Consider the following 26249-nt stretch of genomic DNA (forward strand, 5'->3'; position numbering starts at 1 on the left):
AGCTTATTTTGGGAGGGGACTGCTTTTCCGTCTATGCAAAGTATGTGTATCTGCAGCTAAACATGCCATTGAACGGAAAATGTTACTCACCTAGTAGACCTCTCTTCGTGGCATGTGGTGCTACAGATTCAGATGCACCCTCCCTCCTCCTCTGAAGCCTGTAGCCGTTGTAGTACTTTCTTTATGTAAATATGTATATACACTGCATGGACATCTTCCTTTCTTTATATATATATGTTCAATGGCATGTGTAGCTGCAGATACACATGCTGTGCATATGGATTCCAACATCTAGTGTTGGGCTCGGAGTGTTATAAGTTGTTCTTCTTCGAAGAAGTCTTTTCGAGTCACGGGATCGAGTGACTCCTCCTCTTCGGTTCCATTGCTCATGGGCATTTACTCCATTGTTAGATTGTTTTCTTTCTGCCGTTGGGTTCGGACGTGTTTCCTCTCGCTCCGAGATTTCGATTTGGAAAACTTTGCAAAACGTTCTTTTCATCGGTATTGTATTGATCGGGTTAATAATCTTCCATCGACACAGAAGTACTGTCGGGGAAACAACTTTGTTCGCCCTTCGGTGGGCGCGCGCCCAACTCGGGCCTATTCGGGCCGACTGCGTGGAGAGCCTCATGGATCGGACTCCATTCCGATTCTGCCCTCGGTGCCATACACAGACCAGCATCTGGTTTGCAACCTTAGCCTTTCTCCAGACCATCGGGAGGAAAACTACAAGGCCTGTCGACCCTTCCGATTGAAAAAGACTCTAAGAGACAGAAGAGCAAGAAGGCTCGAAATGGCGTTGAAGAGTGGAGAACATTTCGACTTAGAAGAAGAACTACTGCAGACAGCAATCTCAGTCCGAGATTTGGAGTCGGAGCAGGAATCTGAGGAAGACAGACCGGTCACAGCCGGCCACCATATGAGTACGTCTGCCCCTGCATCCTCACATAAGAAAAAACAAGGCTTTGAGTACGCAATGGCCATGACTCGGCCCGAAAAAAGACTGTTGGTGACCGACCCTCCAGTTCGGCACTGAAAAAGGCCACCTCTCTGAAAACCTCTGAGTCGACAAAAAGCTCAGTTTCAGACTCCAGTAAACTGCAATTTTCGGAGTTGAAAATAAGAAAACCTGTATCGGAGCCGAGACCTTCCTCATCCTTTTTCGATCACGAAAAAACAAATTTTGGAGCCGAAAAAACTGGCATACACAGAGGAACACGGACTTTCTAAAAGACTTAAAGAAAGCCACAAAACCTCTGAGGAGGAGTCAGCGGTCGAACCAATACTTTAAATTATGGATGAGAGGCAATCCAGGATCCACATCCATAAGGAAACCAGGAGAATTATCACAGCACCTCCTTTAAAAACAAATAGGAAGCTAGCATTTCAAGAGGAATGGGACACTATGCAGCCCCCAGCTAAAGTGCCAAAACAGAAAGAGAAGCCTGCACCTCCTCAGTCTTCTCCTCCTCATTCTCCGCACCTACCTACCTCTCCTCACACCAGCCCTATACCAATGCATTCACCAACTCATTCCTATGACTCACAACAGGACACTGTTGATCCATGGGATCTTTATGACCCTGATCCCATCCCAAGCAACGATCCAGACAGCTACCCCTCTAAACCATCGCCACCTGAGGATACTACTGTATATAACCAGGTCATAGCTAGGGCTGCAGCCTATCATGGGGTTACAATGCATACAGAACTACTAGAAGATGATTTTTTTATTCAACACAATATCCTCAACTCATTCTAGATACAACAGTTCCACACAAATTGGCAGAATGTCACCACAGACAACTGGGTGCTATCAATTATCCGCAATCGTTATTGCCTAGAATTGATAAACACTCCTCCAAGGTTTCACAAACTAACCATAGAACACACAATTCTGTTACAAGAAGAGGTCCAATCTCTACTACTCAAACAAACAATAGAGTTAGTTCTACAGTCTCAGATAGGAACGGGAGTTTTTCACTATACTTTCTCATTCTCAAAAAAGATGGCACCCTTATGCCAATATTAGACCTCAGGCCCCTCAATCTTTACATCCTGTAAGAACATTTTCACATGGTAACTTTACAGGATGTTATCCCACTGCTGCAAAAACGAGATTTTATGACAGCTTTAGACCTCAAGGATTCGTATTTCCACATACCCATCCATCCTGCCCACAGAAAATACCTCAGGTTTGTCATTCAGGGAAAACACTACCAATTCAAAGTGTTATCCTTTGGAATAACAACAGCGCCAAGGGTATTCACAAAGTGTTTGGCAGTAGTAGCAGCTTACCTAAGAAGACAACATATACATGCCTTTCCATATCTAGACGATTGGCTAATAAAATCAAGCATTCATGCACAATGCCAAAATCATACATGTTATGTAATTCAAACCTTACACACACTAGGTTTCTCAATAAACTACCAAAAATCACACCTCCAACCATCACAACTACAACCGTATTTAGGTGCAATACTAAATACTCAACAAGCTCTAGCATATCCAAACACACAAAGGATACAAGCTTTCCAAAATCTAATTCCACAAATTCATCCAGATCAACAATACACTGTAAGATTTGTCATGAAAATTCTAGAAATGATGGCATCCTGTATTGCGACTGTCCCACACGCAAGATTAAACATGCACCCTTTACAATAGTGCCTTGCACAACAATGGTCACAGGCACATGGTCAACTCCAAGATCTAGTGTTGATAGACCGCCAAACATATATGTCCCTTCAGTGGTGGAATTCTACCAATCTAATCAAGGGGCGGTCATTTCAAGACTCTGTGCCTCAGTCCATAATTACAACAGACGCATCAATGATTGGATGTCAAACAGAAACAGCTACACATAAACCACTTGGAGTTATTATCTGTCTTTCTAGCCCTCTCACACAGAAGAATGTTCTTATCAAAACAGACAACATGACAACTGTAAGGAAATGCCTCATTGGCATGGTTACCCCCTAACTTTTTGCCTTTGCTGATGCTAAGTTATGATTTGAAAGTGTGCTGGGACCCTGCTAACCAGGCCCCAGCACCAGAGTTCTTTCCCTAAACTGTACCTTTGTCTCCACAATTGGCACAACCCTGGCACTCAGGTAAGTTCCTTGTAACTGGTACCAAGAGCCCTGATGCCAGGGAAGGTCTCTAAGGGCTGCAGCATGTCTTATGCCACCCTGGGGACCCCTCACTCAGCACATGCACACTGCCTCACAGCTTGTGTGTGCTGGTGGGGAGAAAATGACTAAGTCTACATGGCACTCCCCTCAGAGTGCCATGACAACCTCACACTGCCTGTGGCATAGGTAAGTCACCCCTGTAGCAGGCCTTACAGCCCTAAGGCAGGGTGCACTATACCACAGGTTAGGGCATATGTGCATGAGCACTATGCCCCTACAGTGTCTAAGCAAAACCTTAGACATTGTAAGTGCAGGGTAGCCATAAGAGGATATGGTCTGGGAGTATGTCAAACACAAACTCCACAGTTCCATAATTGCTACACTGAAAACTAGGAAGTTTGGTATCAAACTTCTCAGCACAATAAATGCACACTGATGCCAGTGTGCAATTTATTGTAACATACACCCAAAGGGCATCTTAGAGATGCCCCCTGAATACCTACCCGTCTTCTAGTGCAGGCTGACCAGTTTCTGCCAGCCTGCCACACACCAGACATGTTGCTGGCCACATGGGGAGAGTGCCTTCGTCACTCTGTGGCCAGCAACAAAGCCTGTACTGGGTGGAGGTGCTTCTCACCTCTCCCTGCAAGAACTGTAACACCTGGCGGTGAGCCTCAAAGGCTCACCCCTTTTGTTACAGCGCCCCAGGGCATCCCAGCTAGTGGAGATGCCCGCCCCTCCGGCCACTGCCCCCACTTGTGGCAGCAAGGCTGGACGAGATAATGAGAAAAACAAGGAGGAGTCACCCACCAGTCAGGACAGCCCCTAAGGTGTCCTGAGCTGAGGTGACCCCTGCCTTGAGAAATCCTCCATCTTGAGTTTGGAGGATTCCCCTAATAGTATTAGGGATGTGCCCCCCTCCCCACAGGGAGGAGGCACGAAGAGGATGTAGCCACCCTCAAGGACAGTAGCCATTGGTTACTGCCCTCCCAGACCTAAACACACCCCTAAATTCAGTATTTAGGGGCTCCCCAGATCCCAGGAAATCAGGTTCCTGCAACCTGAAGAAAGAAGGACTGCTGACTTACAAGCCTGCAAAGGAGGAGGAAGACGACAACTGATTTGGCCCCAGCCCTTCCAGCCTGTCTCCAACTTCAAAAACCTGCTCCAGCGATGCATCCGACAGGGACCAGCGACTTCTGAAGCCTCCGAGGACTGCCCTGGACTACAGGACCAAGAAACTCCTGTGAACAGCTGCCCTGTTCAAAACCAACTACTTCTTTACAACAAAGCAGCAACTTCCAAGGACTTCACGTTTCCCGCCGTAAGCGTGATACTCTACACTCTGCACCCATGCCCCCGGCTCAACTTGCAGAAAACCAACACCTCAGGGAGAACTCCCCGGCAACTGTGAGCCCGTGAGTAACCAGAGACGAACCCCCCCCCCCCCCCCCCCCCCCGGAGAATTTCACACACACTCCTGCATTTAGTACACCACTTACAAAATGTCATGCATTAGTCATTTGGAGGAAATATTTTTTTCTTACCTAAAACATGCAAATACGCAAACTGCTGGTCAACCACTGCCAAAACCGCAAGGAGTCACAGAAAGCGAAGCAAACGCTTTGCACTAGAACAAAAAGGAGAAACAAAACATTATAATCACAATTGCAAATACTTTGCTAGTCGACAAACACCCCCCCCCACTAAACATTAGAAATTTCCCCTGGTGCCGTTGTGGCTTCTGGCCCACTTGTGGCAGATGGGCCTAAAAACAATTAGGCCGATCTGCCCCCAAGGGGTGCAGAAATGGCATAAAATATATTGCCCCCTTTTGGGGGAGACCCTTGCCCAAGGAGCAGCCCCTCACACAAAACACACACACTCACATGCAGCCAAGATCTCTGGCGCTAAGTGGATTCTGCCCCCCTTGGGGGCAGATGGGCCTAAAAAAAATGGCCAATATGTCTCCAAGGGTGGCAGAACTACCCAACAGTACTTGGCCCTCTCTGGGGGGTGACCCTTGCCTAAGGGGCTGCTCCCCCCACACAAATAGAACACACACAAACGTAGCCTCTGGCTTCCAGTGGCTTCTGCCCCCCTTGGGGGCAGATGGGCCTAAAACAAATAGACCGATCTATCTCCAAGGGGGGCAGAACTGCTCAACAGTGCTTTCCCCGGTTTGGGGGGGGGGGGAAGAGACATAAAAAACACAATTCCCTACCCTAGGGGGAGGGGTGGGGAGAGCGAGGCTCATGAGAGAAGCACTAGCACTGCAGTCAAGGACGTAACCGTTAAGACCTTGGTGGCCAACGGTTAAGAATGTTCTCTTCAGTTCATAGTTCATAGCTCATACAGACCCTGTGATTGATTCACATGTTGAATTAACTCCTCATCAAAGGACATGTCGACATCTTCTGGTTCATACACAGCGTAGATGTAGTCGTTGTAGAATCCTGGTAAATTGCACATGTAGCCGTGAGCCTGCACAGTAAATGGGGACCACCTTCGGTTGGTCATTTGAGATGCTCAGTGGTGATTACGGTTTCTCTTTCGGAGGTTTGAAGAACAGTGAATCAAGCCATTCATCAAGAACCACGTTTGAAAGTGCCACTAGTGATATTGCTCTGGCATAGGTAGCATCTTGTAAAAGGGACAGATTTATTGCTCCACATTGTCTCTGGTGCTTATGTAGCAGTTGAACAGATGTTTCGGTAGCAAGATACGCCACAGAGGACTGTTCTGTTTCTAAGTCCAAGATGATTTCGTTCGAACAGTTTATCCCCCAGAACACAGGTTTTACTCATGGGGGCGTTCCGTTTTGCAAAATTATAGTGCTCACTGAGTTTAGATAGCTACGCATGTTCCATATTCCTTTCTAGATTTTCTTTGCATCCTTCAGCTGGATGTTGTTGATTCCCTTGTCTGAACAGGGGAAAGGTGATACCACAGTAGATTAGCAGTACGATGGTTGGGCATCCTCCAAAAAGACAAGAACAAAGAGCTGAAAAATGAAGGAATCCGTTCAAATATTGCTTTAAATAGTCACTAGACCAGATCCCCTATAGGGCTCAACAATATGGTTACATGACCATGTTTCTTACAAATGATATTTTGTTATGGTGCTCTCTAGGGGCTGTTTTGTGTATTACAGTCTAATGCCAAAAGTTTATTTCTGATAAAGGTTTATATGATAATTGTGTATGTTTTAATAATCTCTCCTTATTACAGTTATGACCATAATTCAGACCATCTTAACATTCTTATTACACTATGGGGTGGTGAAAGCTGTATTCTTTTGGAATGAGCATGGCAGATGTAAATTAGGATACTAAATGGCAACATTTTCATGTTTTTGCTACAGATTGAGGAATAAGGTAAATGGAAGTGCTTGAGTTATATGCAGGGCCACTGGAATTATATGGCAGGAAAAGATGACATTTTGAGACAGGGTTGACTAATGTATGTGGCATGAAAAGTCCAGTTATGAATTTACAATGCCAATAGCTCTACCTCAAGCAAATGCGAGACCTATTGCAATGCAAATGCTCATTATTATATTACTAGTCCTTTCTGAGCCAGTGATTTACTTCTACAGCTACAGTCCGTCACAATTTTTTTGTATACTTTTTTGTATACAAAAGGGAGGTTTTTTAAACTATTGGTTCAGAAACTGTTATCAGGTTTGGCTGGCCATGTTCCAACCCACAGCAAGTAACATTTGTTAGGAATAAATGAAAACCGTTATTCAGGAGTTAATGATGTGTGGAGATAGATGCAGTAGGGGACAAAGATAAAACACACCTGAACCCCAGCATCAAAGCACTACACATTCTATGCAATGATACAATATAACAAAGAAGAAAGTGTCCCAGGAAATTTTTGCAAGTCGCTATACTAATATACACAGCCTTATCTTCGTTTTCATTTAGACATATGTAGGAAAATGAAACACCCATGAATGTAACATTTGTGAGTAGTGAAAAGTTTAATTCCAGCCAATGGATTTATATTTCTGTCAGTCGTGAAAATTAAATGTTGTTATGGGTAAACAAAATGATACACGTGTATTAGTTAGGAAATAGGAGGAGTGTTACTAACGATAAATGGTTCACCTTCCATTTATATTATATTCAACAGTGTTTATGTGGATTCTTTCTTTGCCATTCTTTTCTGAGTAACAGTCCAGTTATATGGTTTATATATGCCGTTTCATTCAGAAGTTGCCAAGGCACAAAACCTGATCTCAGTGTTGCCAAATGTAATTGTATAATTGTTTTTAAGTGAGCCTGCCCATATTGTAAAAAAAAAAAAAAACAGGTCCCTTTTTATGAGGTCTGAGGCTGAGGAAAGAGTGTGATTTAATGAGTACACTCTTAGAAAGTGTGTGATATCCTTTGTCAGTAACTTTGAAAACTTATTGCAGGTTTTCTTGATCTATTTGCCTAATTCTTTCTGCAGCTTCTTTTTCTGAATACTTGATCAATTTGTTATAAATTGCATACATTCCTGCAACCAGAAGTCTTTTTTTTGGTCGATCCTGGAAAAGTTAACATATTTTTTAGTGTGAAAATGGTAAGCCTCAGTTAGCCCTGCTCTTTCCCTCCAAACATCACATAGTTCTATTTGATCCATCATGTATTTTAGATATACTAGAGTTTTAGGAAAGCCTATTGCCCTAGATTTGGCTGATCTGTCCAAACTATTGTTCAGTAAAATATTAAAATCTTCAGCCATTTTATTAGGGAAGGTGAAGTCTAACAGATTAAGAAAGATCGTCTGAAGATCCTTTATCTCATCAGAATTCGGACCACAGTAACATACAAGCATAACATTCCTAACATAGGAGTGCAAGTTAATAATAATCCACCTCCCTGATTTATCTTTACCACATCCTGTAATAGATGCATTCTCCTGCTTCTTAACCAAAATGGAGACCTCTCTAGTGCTGGCGCTTTGAGCTGTACATGCCATTCCTTGAACCCAAATTTGAGACTTAATTAACTCTGAGCATTCAAGGTACTATTGTGCAATTGCCCCTATGTCCCATCAGTTACATTACCTGAGAGTTTTGGCTAACCTTATTGAGCCCTAGCTGGGGATTGTGAGGATTTTTCTCTCCCCATCCCCTTGCTCCCCACCATGTGTTCCCCTGATGTCCTAACCCTGCCCTTTGAGAACCCTCCCATGATTCCACGTGGACTATAGTTAGTCCCTTTTAGAGCGCCCCAGGGATGTCCTTAAGTGCATTCACAAAAGAAACAGAAGAGCCTAAAACTGCAACCTCTGAATCGGCTACTAAACACAACCTAAGTCACTATGAGGAATTGCTGTTATGGCCTGCCACCTTAATCTTATGAAGGGTTACTCATCCTAACGGTTTCCAGCAGTTAGTCTACTTCTCTAGGTCTCCTTAAATTATGCTTTTTATTATTGTGCATAACCTGCAGGTAAGCTGGAAATCGTAGTTGGGCCGTAGCCCCTAATTTTCTTTATTCCTCCATTCGCTTCCCCAATTCCCACTGCCTGTATGGAATTGCCTGAGAAATATCAGACCTGATCTCGAAAGTGAGCCCATTTGCACTCATCATTTTCAGTTTCAGCACTTTGGCCAAAATCCTTTCTTTCAAAGAATATGTATTTGAAGTTCAGCGAAATCTTCAGAGGTTTTTTTCTGTTGGGATTTCTCCTGAAAGGATCTGTATGTATTCTTTGAATATACGTAGCAATATCTTCCTCGCTGCCTTCAATTTGGTTTCCTACCTTTTTTAAATTGACCACATAGGCTTTTTGATCTTCCCCTTCCACTCTCTCAGGGACGTTCAGTATTCTTAGGTTGTCTCTTCTAAAGTTATTTTCCAATGACTAACTTTTCTAGACATTCCTGTTCACTGTGCTTTAGTGCCTGTATCTCTGCCCTATTTTTATCCACTGTGTATTTCAGTTCTGAGACAGTATTCTCTAGAACCTGAGTCCTGGCATCCAGGAGCTCAATCTTTTTTTCGAGTCATTCACATGAGTCCTGAATTTCTCTTTGATTTGCTTCCAAGATAGCAAGACTATTTTTAATTGCCGCAGACAGTGTTAGAAAGATTGACTCAAATGAAGTAGTCACCTGTTCCTCCAGGTGCAGAAACTATGGAGGAAAGGTTAGGGCTGGACACTATCATTAGAAGGGGCATCTGCATACTTGCGGGGATGTTTGTTAAATTAAGGATCTTCCAAAATCTCCTGTACCTCCTACCCCTCTAGGACTTGAAATCTATTACTCACAACTCTCCTCAGCACCTTCACACTTGCCATCTCCGCGAGCCTTGGAAAGTGCCCTTGTTAGTCTGCCTTTATTGCACCAACCACTCAACCAGGCCCAGCCCTGCTTTTCCAGTTGCCAGCCTCAGGGGTATTTCTTTTGGCAGCACCTTAAAGAAGGATCTTAATGAAGGTGTGATTTTAACTTTTTGGGGTAAATTATATTCTCGTACTTGCAATTTCTGGCTCTATTAATCGAAGCCTGGTGGTTTTTCAAGGGTTTTGTGATCTCAGTGGCAGGACCTGCTTTAGTTAATGAGACTGGTGATACCTGTTTACAAGGCTTTTTGCACTGCCTATGGAGTCCTTGCACTTTTCGTTAGGGACAGTTCTAAGAGAATATCTACTTCTGTTCTCGAGGTCATTGATTATATTGGTTCTTTTAGGCTCCCTCCCACGCTTATTTAATCCTGCCACCGCCTCAGCCCTCAGCCATCTTACTCCTACTTACGGCAACTCTCTCCTTTTTATCAAACCGTTATCGGGATCTCTTGGTTTGGGCTCAGTGTCTTGCACCTGCCAGCGCCTTTACTGCTGCTGACGTAGCAATGTCCCTGCATGTGCTGCCTCCTTTCCTTCGAAGGGAGACCCTTACAGCAACCCTGCAGTTCTTCCGTAGCTGCTGAGCAGCTCACGTCTAGCATGCTGCACCGTTGACAATTGCTCCGCTGTTGACCCCTACTTATGCCATCCTGTAGAAGGACAAGGAGCTTGACTCAAAGACTGTAAGGAAAATCATATGGCACTTTCTCTGTGAGGCCGAATATAAATTACAGGCTCTGCCAGTAAGGGCTTTAGTCAGAACATCCCATAAGGACGAGAGCTCTAGCGACCTGTCTCCTTGCTGGCTACCATGTTCTCCCTACTACCACTACATCAAAGCAACATGTGGATGATGGACAGCACAGTCAGAAATAGAACCAGGTACAACAGTATCATTCATTCAAACTTTTATCATGTATGGAAATAGCAATATCTCAGAAAATTGCTCAGGTTAAGCTTTGATGTTTGCAGAGTATAGTCCTCTTCAGGCTCTGTGTGATGAACAGTGAAACCGTAATTCACAAACCACAGGTAATGCAATTGCCCTTGCAGGGAAGAAATGTCTATTGAGTAGCATTAGAATGACCAGTATCATTGACAGTCATTGAATGAGAAGAAAAGTTCCCAAAGTTATCCAGGCATAGGTCCAGAGTGGAATTAGGTAGTTGTCACAAAACCCCAACGGGAAGCAGTCTTTGGCAGAGAGTGATTGCAAGAGGGTTCCAAAAAGCCCTCTGTGAAATATCCAGAGTCATTGTCAATATCATTGGTCTCTCAAAAGGGCACAAGATGAAATGGTGTGGTGTCATGTGGTTATTCATAATAAGTTATGGAGTTGCACTGAACAGTAACAACAGAGGTGATATCTACATTAGGTTTGTTTGCTGAACTCGGTGTTCTGCATAAAATGCAGAACTTGGATATCCCCAGCTGGGAACCCTAGCTAGTACGGTTGCTGCTTTGTTCAAGGGGGTACCGTATTCAGAGTAGTAGGAGGTTGAGAGGTGCTAATACAAATCCTTCTTGATGTCTACAAAGGCCTGTTGTAGAGGACTGGCCACATTGTCTGTTTCTCCTTGAGCCAGCAAAAGAAGGAAGCATGACAGTTCTGTTGCCTTTCACCTCAAGAACAGAGAGGTGGTCTGTAGGATGGTTCAAAAGCCTACATGTCGTGTGGATTCTTCACAAAGTAGGTCCCCAAATTTAAGAACTCACCTGTCAGCAGCAGTGATAACCATCTCTTCACCGGTGGCGGCATCAGAGTTGTTCACATTGAACAGCTTGTCTTTGACTTTCGAATGCTCTTCAAAACATTCAAATTTCTCTTAGTCAATTTTGTCTTCATCTTCCACCTTCCCAAGATTATTTAAGCCAAGTACATCCATAGGAACTCTGAAGAGAATCACTTAAGGAGTGTGTCCTCCCAATACTCAGCTTGACAAGTTATTCATTGCTCTCTGGACTGAGGTACAGATTATGATACCAACTGAGACCTAAACTTAGTACCCTAGCAGTCAAGGCTTGTTTAATCATGCTGTTATCATGTTCAACAACATAATTCGATAGAGCTTTAAACAAGTTGGTGAATTGCAAACAAACGCCCAGAGCAGACACTGACTTCCTGTAAGCCTTGAGGTGAACACTGGACTGTTATCTGAATGAAAAGAATGAACTGCCTCAGTTGCGGTCAGACTCTGCAAATCTTTTACTACTGCTAAAGCTCTCACATTTCTTTGTGGCCAAACCCATAGGAATCAGGAATATGAATTGTTTGCCACCATTATATATTTTTATCCGTTGTCTGAATAAAGTGGACTGATATGATCCAAATGAATCACCTGTAAGGGAATGTTATAGACTGTGAGAGGAGTTGGCGAGGGTCTTTTTAAAGTGGAAGGTTTATTTGCTGACAAATGTCACACTGCCTAATATAATCCCCAGTCTGTTTATATAATCCAGACCACCAGTAGTGTTGCTGCAGCATTGCTACAGTTGCATTAACCCCTGCATGAGCCAATCTCCTATGAGCTTCTTTAAGTAAATCTAATCTGGACAGAATATTAGGTATTATCCTGTCTCCCACTCCTGGTAGTGTGACTACAGGAATGTTGTCTCAATTGATGGTGTAAGAGAGTTTGGGAGAAATGCCTGCAGGAGATTTCCCTGCCTTGCTTGGTTGTATTTGTGGCTGTTGAGATATCTTTGTTGATCATGGTATGAGATCCAGTTAGAACTGCTACTCTAACAGTCTGAATAGCAACGTTAGCAGCTGAGTAAGATTCACAGTTCCCTTTAGCATGAACACCTTCGTGCTGATGACCCAGTGTGTCTTACATAGACCATTGGTAGCTTATCTTGTAAGATAGCTACCCTTCCTCAAAGCTTTGTATTTTTCATTGGTTTTCTCTTTGAATCCTTAAACCCATTCAAACGCCAGTGCTGCGTATCCACATTGTAACCTTGCATACAAAAGGATGAGTTGAACGCTTTCAGTGTGGGAATGTACGATAACAGGACGTGTAGTTCTGCGTGCTGTATAGTGCTGCCACCTTGGATTTTAGTGTGGATCCGCTGCAGATAGAATTCATCATCTTTGACAGGATGCAGCATACTTGTATTTTGTTCCTACCAGTGGTTGAGCAGAGGCATCCGCATAGAATGCCTTCCAGTAAAATTAATTGGGCGAAGGGGTTGGAATTTATCACAATGTGTTGTTCATATTGGGGAAACAAATCTGGGTACAACAAATAGGATCATACTGAAACTTTACATCCACTGCACTTAAGGAAGAGGTCAACTGCACCCACCTCTTTTGTAGCATTCGAGCATTGGTAAACGTTGCCTTGGTGGCCGCCTACATTGCTGGTATGAGAAAAACAACAATGATATGTTTACTTTGAGTGAAAGGGCACTCCTTCATGATAGCTGTTTGCATAGCTGCCCGGATGTTTTTAATGGAAGCCCAACGTGTTGTGGCTAAGGAATACAAATAAGATGTGTAAGCAATAGGAACTGTTTGTCCTTCATTGTAGGTCACATTGGTATAGCCATAGTGACTGGGTATGTCTGTGATAACTAGATTGGTCTTGTTGTCCCTAGTTTGTAAGTATTTAGTCTCCAACATGTCCTCTTGCCAAGCACACAAGAAGTCAATGTGCATGTTTGTACAGTGTTTAGCTGAAAACCTGAGCGAAATCAAGTAATGCAAGGGCTTAACTTCCTCTGCCTAGTGAGGCAAATAAGTATGTCCAAATTTAAGAAATCTCAACAGGGATTGTAACTTTTTCAGTGTATCCCGACACTGCAAAGTTACACGTCTGAAGGAAGAATGAGCTAAACACTTACTATTGCTGGATAACCTGTATCCTTCCGGAAGGCAATTTTCAATTTCTTAAAATTAATTTTGTAACCATGTGATGTTATTAAGGCCAGGACTCTGTTCACCCTAGGCAGGTGTAGATCGTAATCGGTAAATAGATATCATCAATGTATGACAATACCTCGGGATCTGGTTGTAAGATCTCCTTGATGCACAGTGAAAATAAGCCAGGACTTTTCTTATAGCCCATAGGCAAGGGTCAAAATGAGAACTGCACCACTTCAAAACTAAAGGCGGTTAGATGTTCACTTTCAGGCGCTATATTTTGACTGAAGAACCCATTGGAAATATCTAGGGTTGTTTTGTATTTTTTTTCTGCACCAGATTGGCAATTAAACCTGTGCTATGCACATTTTGCACCACATAGGTTAGCAGATGCAAATTTAGATTCCTATAGTCTAAAACTATCCTAAAGGAGCCAACCCCACTGCAGGAGTATGGTCAAGTCATGATCACACTCCAACGTTCAAGCTCATGTTTGAGTCACACTAATGGCATTGAGGAACTTATACAATTATAATAAATTCTCCAATTATCCACTTGTATTTTCCTTTGTATCCTTTATTTGTAAAACATTGTTTATTTTCATCTTACGTAGACCCAGCCAATGTTTTTCTTTCCCCACTAAGGAACTTCATCAGGGCCATCACCATCATTTAAGAACTCAAACAATTCACTAGTCACCAAATACTAAAGACTGGTTCAATGTTTTAATACAAATTAAAATCAATACAGAACTGCTTTGACTAATTTATGCATAGTTAACAAATCAAGCCCTACCATATGTGCCCCAGTATGACTTCCAGATATTCCATAAACGTTAGTCATAACAACCAGCTAGTGCTAGATCACTCTTTCTCTTCACATATATAGTGCTAATCTTTTATATAACCCATCACTTAATTTCTTACATCTTCTACTGTTCTCTTACATATGTTTTGACGGACTTCATTTCCTTATTTCTTCCACTTTTAAATGAATACATGTGATTTTTTCAATACGTTCTCATTCAGTTTACTAAAGCTCATAGTTACAAATACCCATATTACTACCATTTTTTCTACACATTACTTTATTAAAATTATTGGGACATTCATTTTCTTTCACTTTTTGCTTTCTTGGCTAATATCCAACATCATGGCCCCCATACTTTAATATCTTGAACTATATTTGATTCTCTGAACTAATTTCCATCACACTGGTTATCTAATTTCTATTGATGTCACCATTCAAATTTTTAAACATATTGCCCATATTCCATCAGTTGATCAGAAAAAGCTAAATAAATAGGCGGAATATTTAATATACACTTGTGGTTCTAATTTTGTATATTTCCCCTACCCTTGATGTGGTCCTGCCTCCACGTGTTACAATACATACATCTTAATAGTCCTATGCACTTACATGTGAATTGCATTATGTAAGCACACAATCTAGGACTATGGGCCTGATTACAACTTTGGCGGAGGGGGGTTAATCAATCCTAAAAGTGACGGATATCCCACACACCGTATTACGAGTTCCATAGGATATAATGGACTCGTAATACCTCGGGCGGGAAATCCGTCCCATTTGGGACGGATTAACCCCCTCCACCAAAGTTGTAACCAGGCCCTATGTCTGGATTCACTACATCAGTTTACACCCGAGCGAATTATCTCATTTTAAGTCTTATTCACGGTGAATTCTGCATATTGCCCATGGGTAGAATTTCCACTATTCACTTGTGGCGCTGAAGTTATATATTGTCACAACCCTCGATATGGTCCTACCTACAAAAGTTCCAATACAATCATTCTAGTAGTCCTAAGGGCTCACACATAAATCATGCTATGTATGAGTGCCATCTTGAAATATGTTTGGATTCACTAAGTCACTTTGTATTGAACACATAGTAAGTCTACGTAAGATGAAAATAAAGAATGTTTTACAAATAAAGGATGCAAAGGAAAATTCAAGTGGATAATTGGAGACTTTATTATAATTGTACTACTTCCTCGATGCCAGTAGTGTGAATCAAATGTGAGTTTAGACCTTGGAGTGTGATCAGGACTTGACCATACATATGATTTGCCCTCCTGCAGTGGGATTTTTTTTGTTATGAGTTGCAAGCAGTCACAACCATAGGAGTTGGCATAAACAAACAAAATTAGAACTTGACCTGTGCAGTAAAAAAAAGTCATTACTGCCTTAGGAGCCATCTGGGTTGTAGATGGGGGAGGGGTGTGTTCATTGGTGACAGACAAGGTCTATTATGCCCTCAGCTCGCAACTAATTTAATATTGCTTTCATACCATGTTTTGTTTCCTTCTTTAACTGGTATTGTGCCAGCGCTTGAGGCTCTCATTGGAACGACGTTTTCTTGAGTGTTTATACCACTGTGCTTGATTTCTGTATAAGGCCAGAGCCTGTATTACAGCCCATTCACTGGTGTAAATTTCCCTGATGTCTTCAGGTACTATGGGAGAAAAGGCTACCCTTATAATTTCCTCCCCCTGCGAAGCTTCCCTAATAAAGACTGGAGGCAAGTCCTCTTCAGCTAAGGTGATGTCATAATTATCGGACAGTGATGGCCAGAAAACTGCTTTAATGCTACATGGTATGTCCCCTTCAATTTATATGTTTTATTTGTAAACCCTTTCAGGAGGATTTAAATGTTTATCTGGTGTCTCAGTTTGTATAAAGTCATCTGTTGGATTTAAATCCAGAAACTTCTGAAGCATCTGATGCACTATTGTGACTTCTGCTGCACTGTGTAGAAGCACTCTTGCCAAAGTCCTGTTTCGCTGGAGGACTTGTAGCTGTATCCTTATGCTTCTTAGAAAGTCCTGCTACTTTCTTCTTCTTTAATGGCGTTTTAGAGTCCAATCTTTTCTCCTATCTCTTTACACTATCAGTTTTGCGCCCTGCTTATCTTTTTCTGCTGTACTTCCACTTTCTTCAGTATTCAGATCGACTCCCCCTCTCTTAAGTGTCAATGCCCTCAAGAGAATGTAAAGAGTGGATGTCAGAATGCCAATACAGTTGAGATTTTTTCTTTTTTCTTTTACATTTTTTCACAATCTCTTAAGTTGTAACCACTCCTACTAGAGTCCTGGGATACAGGTGATCCAGACCATCTTTTATCTTTCTGTTTCTTCTGCCCTTCTGTTGCAGATGTCTCTTTAACGACCCAGCAGTGTCATTTTTAGGTTTAAATGTGGCTTTATTGGTCACGTATCCAAAGTATAACTACCCACAGAAGAATACAGTGCTATTATTTTTGGTGGTTCCGTTCACAAGCTTGAACTGGAACCTCTTATTGTCTCTGATGTGAAGCCAAAACTGAAACTTCTCCTTTAAAGTTGCTTAGGATGATAAAGTAAACTGTAGAAAAGTACCCCCTTGGTGTAATCCTAAATCCACTGCTGGTGCAGCTATCCAAAATCCGAAAGCTTTGAGGGAGCAGTCCCTAAAGCTACTTGCGGCCCTGCGCTCCGCTTCGCTCCCAACCTCGGTCAAGAGGAAGTTCCAGAGTATGGTTGCGGAGCCACTGCTCTTTGTTGTCCCACTCCAAGTTCTCTGGATGATGGGGTAAGTCGAGGCACAAGAAGAAGTTGAAGACTTCACCCCATCTGTTAGCTGACGCAACTAGGGAAAAAGAGTGTTGCCATTCCAGACCTCTGTCCTCAGAGCGTGCCTCTGGGTCAGCTCCACTCCTTTCCAAGTTTCCAGGAGCCGGTGACGTGTTGGCTCTCATTGTACCAAGGAGACTGTGGATTCTGGCGGTAGCACCACCAGGTTGTGGGGACATTGTCACACCTTGTGACAACTGTTGGCCTTACCCTTTCGGCCAGCTAGCAGTACCCCACCAGCACCTGAAAGTGGTGCTGATTTGTGCCAACTGTGCTTGTGACATTGTCTTCTCAGGGGAAATCGTGGTGGAACAGATCTCGTCCTTTTCTCTAAGTTACATTTGTCTCACACAGGACCAAAGATTGGTTCAATATACTTTATTGAATCATTTGTGTTCTGGATAAAACAGTATGTACTGCAATGATTAGGATGATAAAGCATAATAACAATGTAGTGACAAGAAAAGTGAAACATAAGAACAGTCCCACCATAGTGTCAGAATGTTAGATGTTAGCTGTTGGAATTCCTGTCTATGCCATTAAAGTACTATATTAGAGCACAGCAGTGTTAGCCCTTCAAAATCCCTTGGAAGACACCATCTCCCATACCTAGATTTGGTAGTAGCGAAGAGGGCTGTTAGTCTACTGAGCATCCCCTTTCATGTGGAAAATACAACAAGACTCAGCAGACAGCTGCAATGATGCGATTGCATGCAGTGGCAGTCTTCTGGCTGGAACACTCCCTCTAATGCATGGGGAACACAGAGATGTTTTATAATAAAACAGCGAATTTTCTAGGAAAAGTGCCGTAACGTAAAACACACGTTTTGGGAAGTGGCAGAGATTGCGGTGTTCAGCATTGTGCGGGCAACATATTGGAGACAGCCTTGAGCAGAGCACAGAATGAGAATGTTAGAGTACAAAGAATTAAAACAGTTTCTGTGCTAAAAGATTACAAGATAAAGGAAAAGAAAACATCTTTGCAGAATAGAACTTCTGTTCAGAAAATTGAAATTAATTGCAACTAGGCTAAAGGGCACAGGCTGCAGGCCTATGGTTAAGATAACGTGCCCATTACAAAGCTACTAAGGTATACATAAGACACCCTCCTGTTGTCAGTTCAAAGTGTAGAGGTAAACCCAATCACATTACATTAAAAATTGAAAATGTCCAAGTTGACAAGCAAGCATACTTTAAGCAGGCCAAATTAAAAATTGTCAATTAATGCAGAACCATTTTGGAGATTAAAAAGCTGAATGTCAAATTTAAAAGGCAGTGTCATTTTGAAAACTGCCATTTCTATCCAGGACAATTGAATCGAGGAAAGATCCTGGTGTTAATGAGCCCACATCGGTGCCAAGGAAAACCAAAGAGCTCTCGTGTTCCAAGATCTCCGCTCTAGCCGAGGCAACAGTATTCCTTGTAGTGCCAGATGTTGAAGTGCTCAGAGCCACTTGATCCACAAAGGGTGGCTCATAGGAGGTTTCCCGTAACAAACTCACCCTCAGTGTGCATGTCTGGTGATGAGCCCTCATCGAGAACATCAACAGTTCAGCGTGCAGTGAAAGTAAGCGCCACATAGAAAGACAGTTGTAGTGCACATTCGAAAAGGCACCTAAACACAGGCTACACAAAGTTCAGTATTGGTCCAAATGACAGAGACTAGTTGCACTCCAGTTCCTCAAGGAGTGGTTAGAAATACTGCATCATGCGTTCACAACACTATTGTGCTGGTGAAAGCGCCATCAGTCCTCCTTGTTGGGATGGGCCAGCCATTGTGAATGAAAAATAGCAACAGCAGAATGCCACCAATTAAGGCCAAAGTAATTCGGAACACCCCGAATACACATGAAAGTATTGAGTGTATGGCCAAAGGTATTATGCCAAATATTGATGAATAGGGGCTGACAAACCCAGAACCAACAGCCTTAAATAAGTGGACAATCCCAGCAGTATTGGATGCATTAAATATTCGTCCTACAAGTTCACCAGTGTGTCTCTGAAAGTTTGTGTTTAAAAGGGACTGTATTTCTGCGGATGACTTTTGCTACCTGAAGCGCGTAGGCCTCGCGTGCAGAGGTCTGTGCTACATTTTTCTGAAACAAAAAAAGCTTTTATTCTGCTCAGCTTGTCAAAATTTACATTAAAAGCAGCAGTATGAAGCCAGATGACTGCTACTTTCGTATTTTGCGTGGGGGGGGGGGGGTGGGAAGGACGTTACCGCAACAAGTTACAATTTGGGAGACCGTAACTATGCTGACAAATCCAGCACGCATTCCATAGCAGCTCTAGCTGTTTAGAAGTAGAACTTCCATTTCAGAGCACCTGGAATGCTGGTCGAATCAAGGGGACAGGAACTCCCTTCCAATAACCTGCTAAATTTGCTGCCAAAGCATTACATGCTCGTTGCAAGGAAAGCTGTTTGCAAGTCATCAAATGGCTCACAAGTCTCCCATTCGCTGCCACTTAGACAGACCTCTTTTATGCCATTGAAACATTTGTTTGAAAAGGGTAGCTCCCACACCTCATGAATGTAACTATCTCCCAGTCTTTCATAACTGCCCACAGGAATGTGTTTCAAGCAAGATGTGTTGAAATAAGCAGATTAATAAACACCATGAGTTAGCCAGACTGCAGATGGTATTTCTGCCAATGTAAAAGGCAACTTTTCAAATTTTTCGATGTTCAGCATAATATGTCACTTCTTTCTTAGCCATTATTTGTTGTTATCACGTCAAAATAAATGTGCAGACAGGTCCTTGGCCCTGACGTAATGCAATAGAACATGGCCATTTTTCAATGTCTGTAGTGTCCAACCTAATTGCATAATGGACCTAAGTTGACTCTGTCCATGGTGTAAAGATGACATTGTCAGTTTGCATAATGTCGATTGCAGAGGAAATTATGTTGTTATGAGTGCAAATACGGTTGGACAAGGTGTTAATCCCATTATCTCCAATGGCTAATGCTTTCAGTAAGTTTTCCTGATCTATTTTCCTTGACTGGGTTGCGGCTTCTTGTAGTGAAAGTTTCCAAATCACGTTATACATTGCATATAAAAAGCACTTTTTACGTTGTCTTCTGGGGCATAACAGAAAATCTTGGAAGTCTGTTTTATTGGACAGGAGACTGAGGTGTTTTTTTACAACATCTAGTGAGGAACTTTTTTAACCATTGCTGGTTTAATTTTCCTACACTGTGTGTTGTCACAGTACCCGAATGTTCTGATGGCACATAGCGAAGGTCGGGTCTATTTGTTTTAAAAACCCGCTGAGGAGTTTACAAAATGCGCATGACAACCATTTGTGTCCACGGGCCAAAATCACCACCCACCAGGTCTTGAAAGCAATGTGTTAAATGTTTCATTTTGGACCCACCCATCAAGCTTACCTTCAGTTGCATTCATGTATTTTTGCCATTTGTAATGTTTTCACCAAACCTAAACAACTTGTCTGCTGCACTGTCTCAATAAAAAATATCATTTGTAAAGGTATCGGGCATGCTTTAAACAATACTCAGTTTCCCTGAATTTGCCAATGTTTAGTTCCCCAAACACTTTTAAAGTCAATCAACTTCATCCAATATTCATAGCCTTCTATAGCCAACTGGGAAACAAAGGAATCAGAATAAATCAGTTTTGTCTCAGTCAAAAATATATTGTGCATTTCCATGATGGGCAGTTTCAAATAAAATGACGCAGTATCTTTAACACTGTGCCCAGAAAAATATGTAAACTTATCCATATATGTTTTAGAACTCCACACTGTTTGGGTCGGACAATGTTCCCATTGTGTATAACTAAAAATAGTCTTTTGGGTACGTGCTCTGTGAATGAAATGATGTCCATAATAAATATAACCGAATATATCACCATAATTTTCTTTTGTTTAGTAAATATCTTCACTTTCAAATATAGGAAAGTACTCTAATTCTGATAGGATAGAATCAACTGTTTTTACATCCCAGTTATCAGAAACAATCCCAGGTATTATTACATCATGTAAAGATAGTTTGAAAACAAATGGAATTTGAAGAACCTCCACCGGACCGAAAATATCAAAGAAAACTTTATCCCAAACAATCCCATCAGGAACTGATATAGCTGAAATGTTCACTAGGGATAAGTCTTGACGGACCTTGTTTGAACAAATGTGGTTTTAGCATGTCATCCCCCAGTTAAACTGCAGAGTGTTCAGGAAGGTAATGACCATGTATCAGTCAGAAAAAGGCGATGATAAACCCAATCCAAAGAACAAAGGCAAGTACAGTTAGTAAAAGCCGCAGATAGTTCCATGAATGAACAAAATAGTTATCTTTAAGCCAAGTTATCAGCTTACATGCTGTTGGCTGTGGTGTCAGAGAAGAAGTGGATGAGTCAAAAAAAGGAATCATCTTGATCGGCAAAGTATCCAGAAACATTGCAAAATTTAGAGCAGAGTTGGAGAACTGACAGATTTCTCCCTCAGTGGTTCATAGTAGACAATTCCATCCGTTTGAGTTGCTTTTGTTTAGTAATGTTCATTATTTCTCTTGTTTGTTGTTGTAGATGAAGATAGTGGTACTAATGAGAGATCATTTTCCACCCTCTCCAAGCTTGGGGAAGTTTCAGCATTGCTGCTCAAAAACTGTAGAGAAACCTCCTGGTCTGTAGCTAGAGGGATTCAGGAACTACCCAGGAGTCCACTAGGTGTGCTATGGAGGATCGACCATATGGTGTAGTTTGACATTCAGTGGAGACAAAACAAGTTTGTTTTGATCCAGGCAACAGTGATAGAATGACAGTTCTGGTAACTTCTGTTCCAGGGCTGGAACCAGTGCACAATATGATGGACCAAACTCCCTTTTCACCAAACTCCCTTTTCATCACAATCTTTTCTTGTACTAGAGCCTAACTTTAGGAATCCAGCTGGTTGATGTTATTGGTGCACCCATTAGTCCCAAGGAGGTGGCATAGGCCGACACGTTTTTGGCTCAGAACTGTTGTAATGCCTGCAAGTTCATTTATGTCAAAATGTGTGCCTGCTGCCTCCGTGCCAGAGCCATCAAGATCTGGAACATGCATTTGTGTTCCAAACAGCACCTCATATGGAGTGCGCACTCCCAAGGACCTTCTAGGCAAATTATTAAGTGCCCTCTGGACTCCATACAGATTACTAAGCCAACTACGACCCTTGCCTAATACTCTCGTTGTTAAGGATTGCTTTAAGTCGCGATATTTCCGCTCCACTACCCTGTTACCCTCTGGATTGTAGGGAGACGAGAAGTGTAGTTGGACCCCCAACAAAGCCATGGTGTCCCTGAATGCACTTGAGGCAAACATAGGGCACTGGTCTGAGTGGAAAACCGCAACTGCATATGTACTGATAAAGACTTCCAAATCTTTAATAACAATTTTGAACGTCAGCTGATCATTGTGGCCATACCCATAGAAATCTGGAGCATGAGTCAACAGCGACTAAGATGTATTTGTATGCACCATCAGGTGTAGGCAGAAAACAGTGGTCCAGGTACACACATTGTAATGGTTTGTTTGAAATTAGAAGGGGTGGCTGCGGTGGGCATTTAACAGTGGATCTTTTTATTTGCTGGCAAATGTCCCAGCAAAGGACATATTGTTTTGTCTGTTTGTATAGACATGGTCGCCAATAGCGTTTTTGGAGTAGAGAAATAGTACCCACCACACTTGTTTGGGCAGAAGCAACTCCTTCATGTGCTGCTTTTATCAACTCAGATCTTTAGTCTGGGGTGGGGATCACACGATCACCCACCACTGGTACTGTTACTATGGCAGTGTTTAGGCTAGTTATAGAGTAGGAATATTTGGCAGAAAATGCCTTTGGTAATGGCTTGCCATCAGCCGAAGCTTTCAAAGCAGCAAGTCTTTCACCATCCAACTTCGTCCATAAACGAGGTATTGCAGCAACAGAAACCGTAAGTACTGCTGACTTGGCTGCTTCATCAGCCAAGCTATTGCCTACAACATGTACTCCTACACGTTGATGTCCCAGTGTATGAACTACATGGACTTTAGGTAGCACTTTCTTTAGATCTGTTAATTTCCCCCACAATAACTTATGTTTAATGGTGTTGCCTTTTGAATCTCTGGGCCCATTGTGACACCAGTAAAGCAAATATTAATTGAAGAATTGGACACAGTAGTATGACTCAGACTATCAACGTTAGTTGTTCTGGAGCCATGTGTTCCATCGCCTGAACTTTGCTAGTTGTGCAGTGTAGTTCCCTAAGGTCTTTAAGTATATATTTTCACCATCTTTCATGTAGCCACTCACAGCCGTGCAAGCATTGGTGTTTTGTGCCTATAGGCTGGTTGGGCTGAACCGTCAGTGTAAATGATTGTTTGATATTGATCAATTTGCAAAGTATTTGCTGAAACTGGATATTCCATTTCATATTGAAAGAATTCTTGAGTTTGAAATTTTAGGTCGAAAATGTAGTCGACATCAATGGCGGTCAGAGATGTTGCCCATTGGATCCAACGTGGATGTAATCCTTTTGTTTTAGAAACTCTAGCCTTTGTGACAGCCTCAAAGTCTGGGATCAGATAGACGACAATAATGTGTTTTCCCTGAGCCAGAGGCCTCTCTTTAATGACAGCCATCTGAACAGCAATCAGAATGTGTTTCCTCTGGGAGCAAGGTGTTGTTCAGCAGTAGAGTACAGGTTTGATTTGTATGCAGTAGGGATGGTATCACCCTCATTAAATGTTGGTGAAACCGATAGCACCAACAATGACTCTGATGACCAAATGTGTTTTGTTGTCCCTTGCGTGTAATGTTTTGCTGCAAGCATGTCTTGTTATAATGCTCTGAGAAGGTGTGTTTTCCACTGTCCAGAATTTACTTGAAAGTTGGGGCGTATTAAGTCATATAATGATTTAATGCGTTGTGCAAAATCTTGAATGTAAGTTCTGCCAGAGTTTTAAAAACCCCAATAAAGACTGGAGCTTTTTTCTGGTATTTGGTGGCTGCAATTGTGCTCACTTTTCTAGAAAGTAGGGCGCTTGGCTCTTGCCTTCATCCACTAACTGGCATCCCAAAAATAGGACACTGAGAAAGGCAAGTTTTGTTTTCTTAAACTTGAATTTGTAGCTCAATTTGGGAAATCCCACAACAATGCGAGCTACCCGTTTCAGGTGGTGAACGAGATCATCGTCTGTTACATAGATGTAATCAACATAGGACACCGCTTCGGGGTCAGTGTCGTGTAAAATGGATGTTACACGTGCTGAATACTTAATAGGATTTTGAGTTTGAGGCTGTGGTTGGGACCTAATTAGTATCATGTGGTAGGGAGAATCCTTATCCCACCCAACATTGTTGTGATACAGTGCGGTGGTCTGTGCTAAAACCCAATCAAATCAGTATGACTCAACTAGTTCTATTGGAAGTAGGGGTGAGAAATAAGGCTTAATGACCTGTTCCCCCTGCGGGACTTCACCTAAAAATTCTGGCTGCCAGTCTGTTTTGGCCAACAAAATGTCATAAATGACAGTTAATCGTTTCCAATATAAAATGTCAGTTGTTCGCTCGATACCTCCCTCTAATTGCATCTTCATTTTATACACCCTATTGGGAGGGGAGACATGCATGTCTGCAGTCTCAACTTCTATGAAGTCGTCAATGGCTTTCACCTCCAGATGTCCTAGAAGATTCCGGTGAGCTATTGTGACTTCTGTTGCACTGTCCAGCAGGGCCAGTGTCCAGTTCCTGTTCTTCAATAAAACTCATTTTGCATGGCGTCTTGTGCAGAAATAGCTGCCCCTTATTATTTTTAAATTGTGGTTTTTGTTGTGGAAGCTTCTCTTCTTTTTAATTGAAACTTCCGCTGAGTGTTGGGAATCTTTTTTCGGTTTCACGTACTGTGTATTGTTCTGATCGCCCACCTCTCACACTAGGTTTAACCTTTCAGTCCTGAAAGGAACGATATTGACGTGTATCAGTATATTGATATCTATCAGGAGGTTTTTTGCAAGTTATAGCATTTGCAGTGGTCTTAGAATGCAGGGATTCCCCCTGTTCTTTTTAAAAGTTTGTTTTTGTTTATCCCAGCATTTGTAGAACCCTTAGCTGCTTGCTTGGTAGAAACATAATTGGATTTACCCTGTAGTTATAGTTTACTGGGTCTGGCTGACAAACTATCCCGACCTATACTTGAATAGGTTTTGGCAAACATTTTAGGCAGCTCACGTTCTCGATCCTGTACGGGAACACCCCGGAGCCCCATGCGCACTGCTAGTGCTACTGCTTCCCCCTATAGTATTGAGGACACTGTGGCAAAGTTGCCCATTAATTGCAGCCCCAAATCCAAGGCCAGGGCAGCCTCGTATTCATCTTGCATTGGTTTTACCACTTCTGTAAGATTGGCACGTGTTGGTATACCATCTGCAGTAGTGTAGAGCGTGGCAATTACTGTGCCCCAAGTGTTCCAGTTATCCACTGCAAAATCCATCCTATATGGCAAGCACATAGTGAGAATTCAGTGTTTATCTTGAAGTCCCATATGGGGAAACACAGCTTCCAGCAGATTTATCTTTTCAGGTAATCAAAACAGAATTTCTTCACATTTTGCGGGTATTTTACCCATGATTAAATGCACTGTTGCAGGGATAATACCTGGTGTGACTGCGTGTGGTTGTGCTGGAACTGTGCGTGCTGGAATAGTGTTTAATTTTTGCATTATAAACTGTAGTAAGAGTCTATATACTGCTACAAGCTCAGTGTATAAGGAGTGAACCTCAGCTATCGCCAAAGTGCCTACATCAGGATGCGGAGTATATGTGACCAATATAGGCAAGCCCGAGCCATCATTGCTCAGAGGACCTAACCTACCATGAAGTATTGTGTGTAGGGCACGATCAGCCCATTTCTGGTTGTCTTGAAAAGATAGCGGTATCTATATATATGTGTATGCTCTGTATTGTGTAGGTGCATTGACGTGTATATTGATGAAATGTATTAATGCCCTCATCAACTGCTGGAAACTTGACCCAAGAGTAGAAAATGTCATGTATGCCGGATGAGCCTCAACCACAATTGTAACAGCACCCTCCTGGCCAGTAAGGCTATTAGCTAATAAATGATTAGTCAGGGGAGGTTGCATGTTTACTGCAATTACCGCTCATTGTGGGCTCGCTATGGTAGATGTACCTGTTCAGAGATAAGGACACCAGTTGGGGATTTTTCCTTTTAAGATTCAAGTTTCTACAACTTTCAGTCCTAGTATAGGTTCTGCCTATTTAGCAGAGGA

The 26249-nt window shown here is 42.3% G+C and overlaps 1 protein-coding gene across 8 annotated transcripts in view; it reads left to right on the plus strand.

The window, feature by feature from the left end:
* LOC138250560 (uncharacterized) overlaps positions 1 to 26249 on the plus strand; it is a 454823-nt gene that overhangs the window by 149507 nt on the left and 279067 nt on the right. The window contains exon 6 of one of the 8 annotated variants that reach the window (XR_011194984.1): positions 15824 to 15950. The exons of 6 other annotated variants lie outside the window; for them this stretch is intronic. Coding sequence is in view for 1 of the 2 variants with exons in the window: in XM_069205561.1 (XP_069061662.1) it covers positions 15824 to 15924 (101 nt within the window). In the remaining variant the exon portion in view is untranslated. Of the gene's footprint in view, positions 1 to 15823; positions 15968 to 26249 lie in introns of those variants that run through there. One more of the 8 variants, XM_069205561.1, reaches the window with a different exon arrangement.

Source organism: Pleurodeles waltl, chromosome 8 (assembly GCF_031143425.1).
Source record: "Pleurodeles waltl isolate 20211129_DDA chromosome 8, aPleWal1.hap1.20221129, whole genome shotgun sequence".
NCBI lineage: Eukaryota > Metazoa > Chordata > Amphibia > Caudata > Salamandridae > Pleurodeles > Pleurodeles waltl.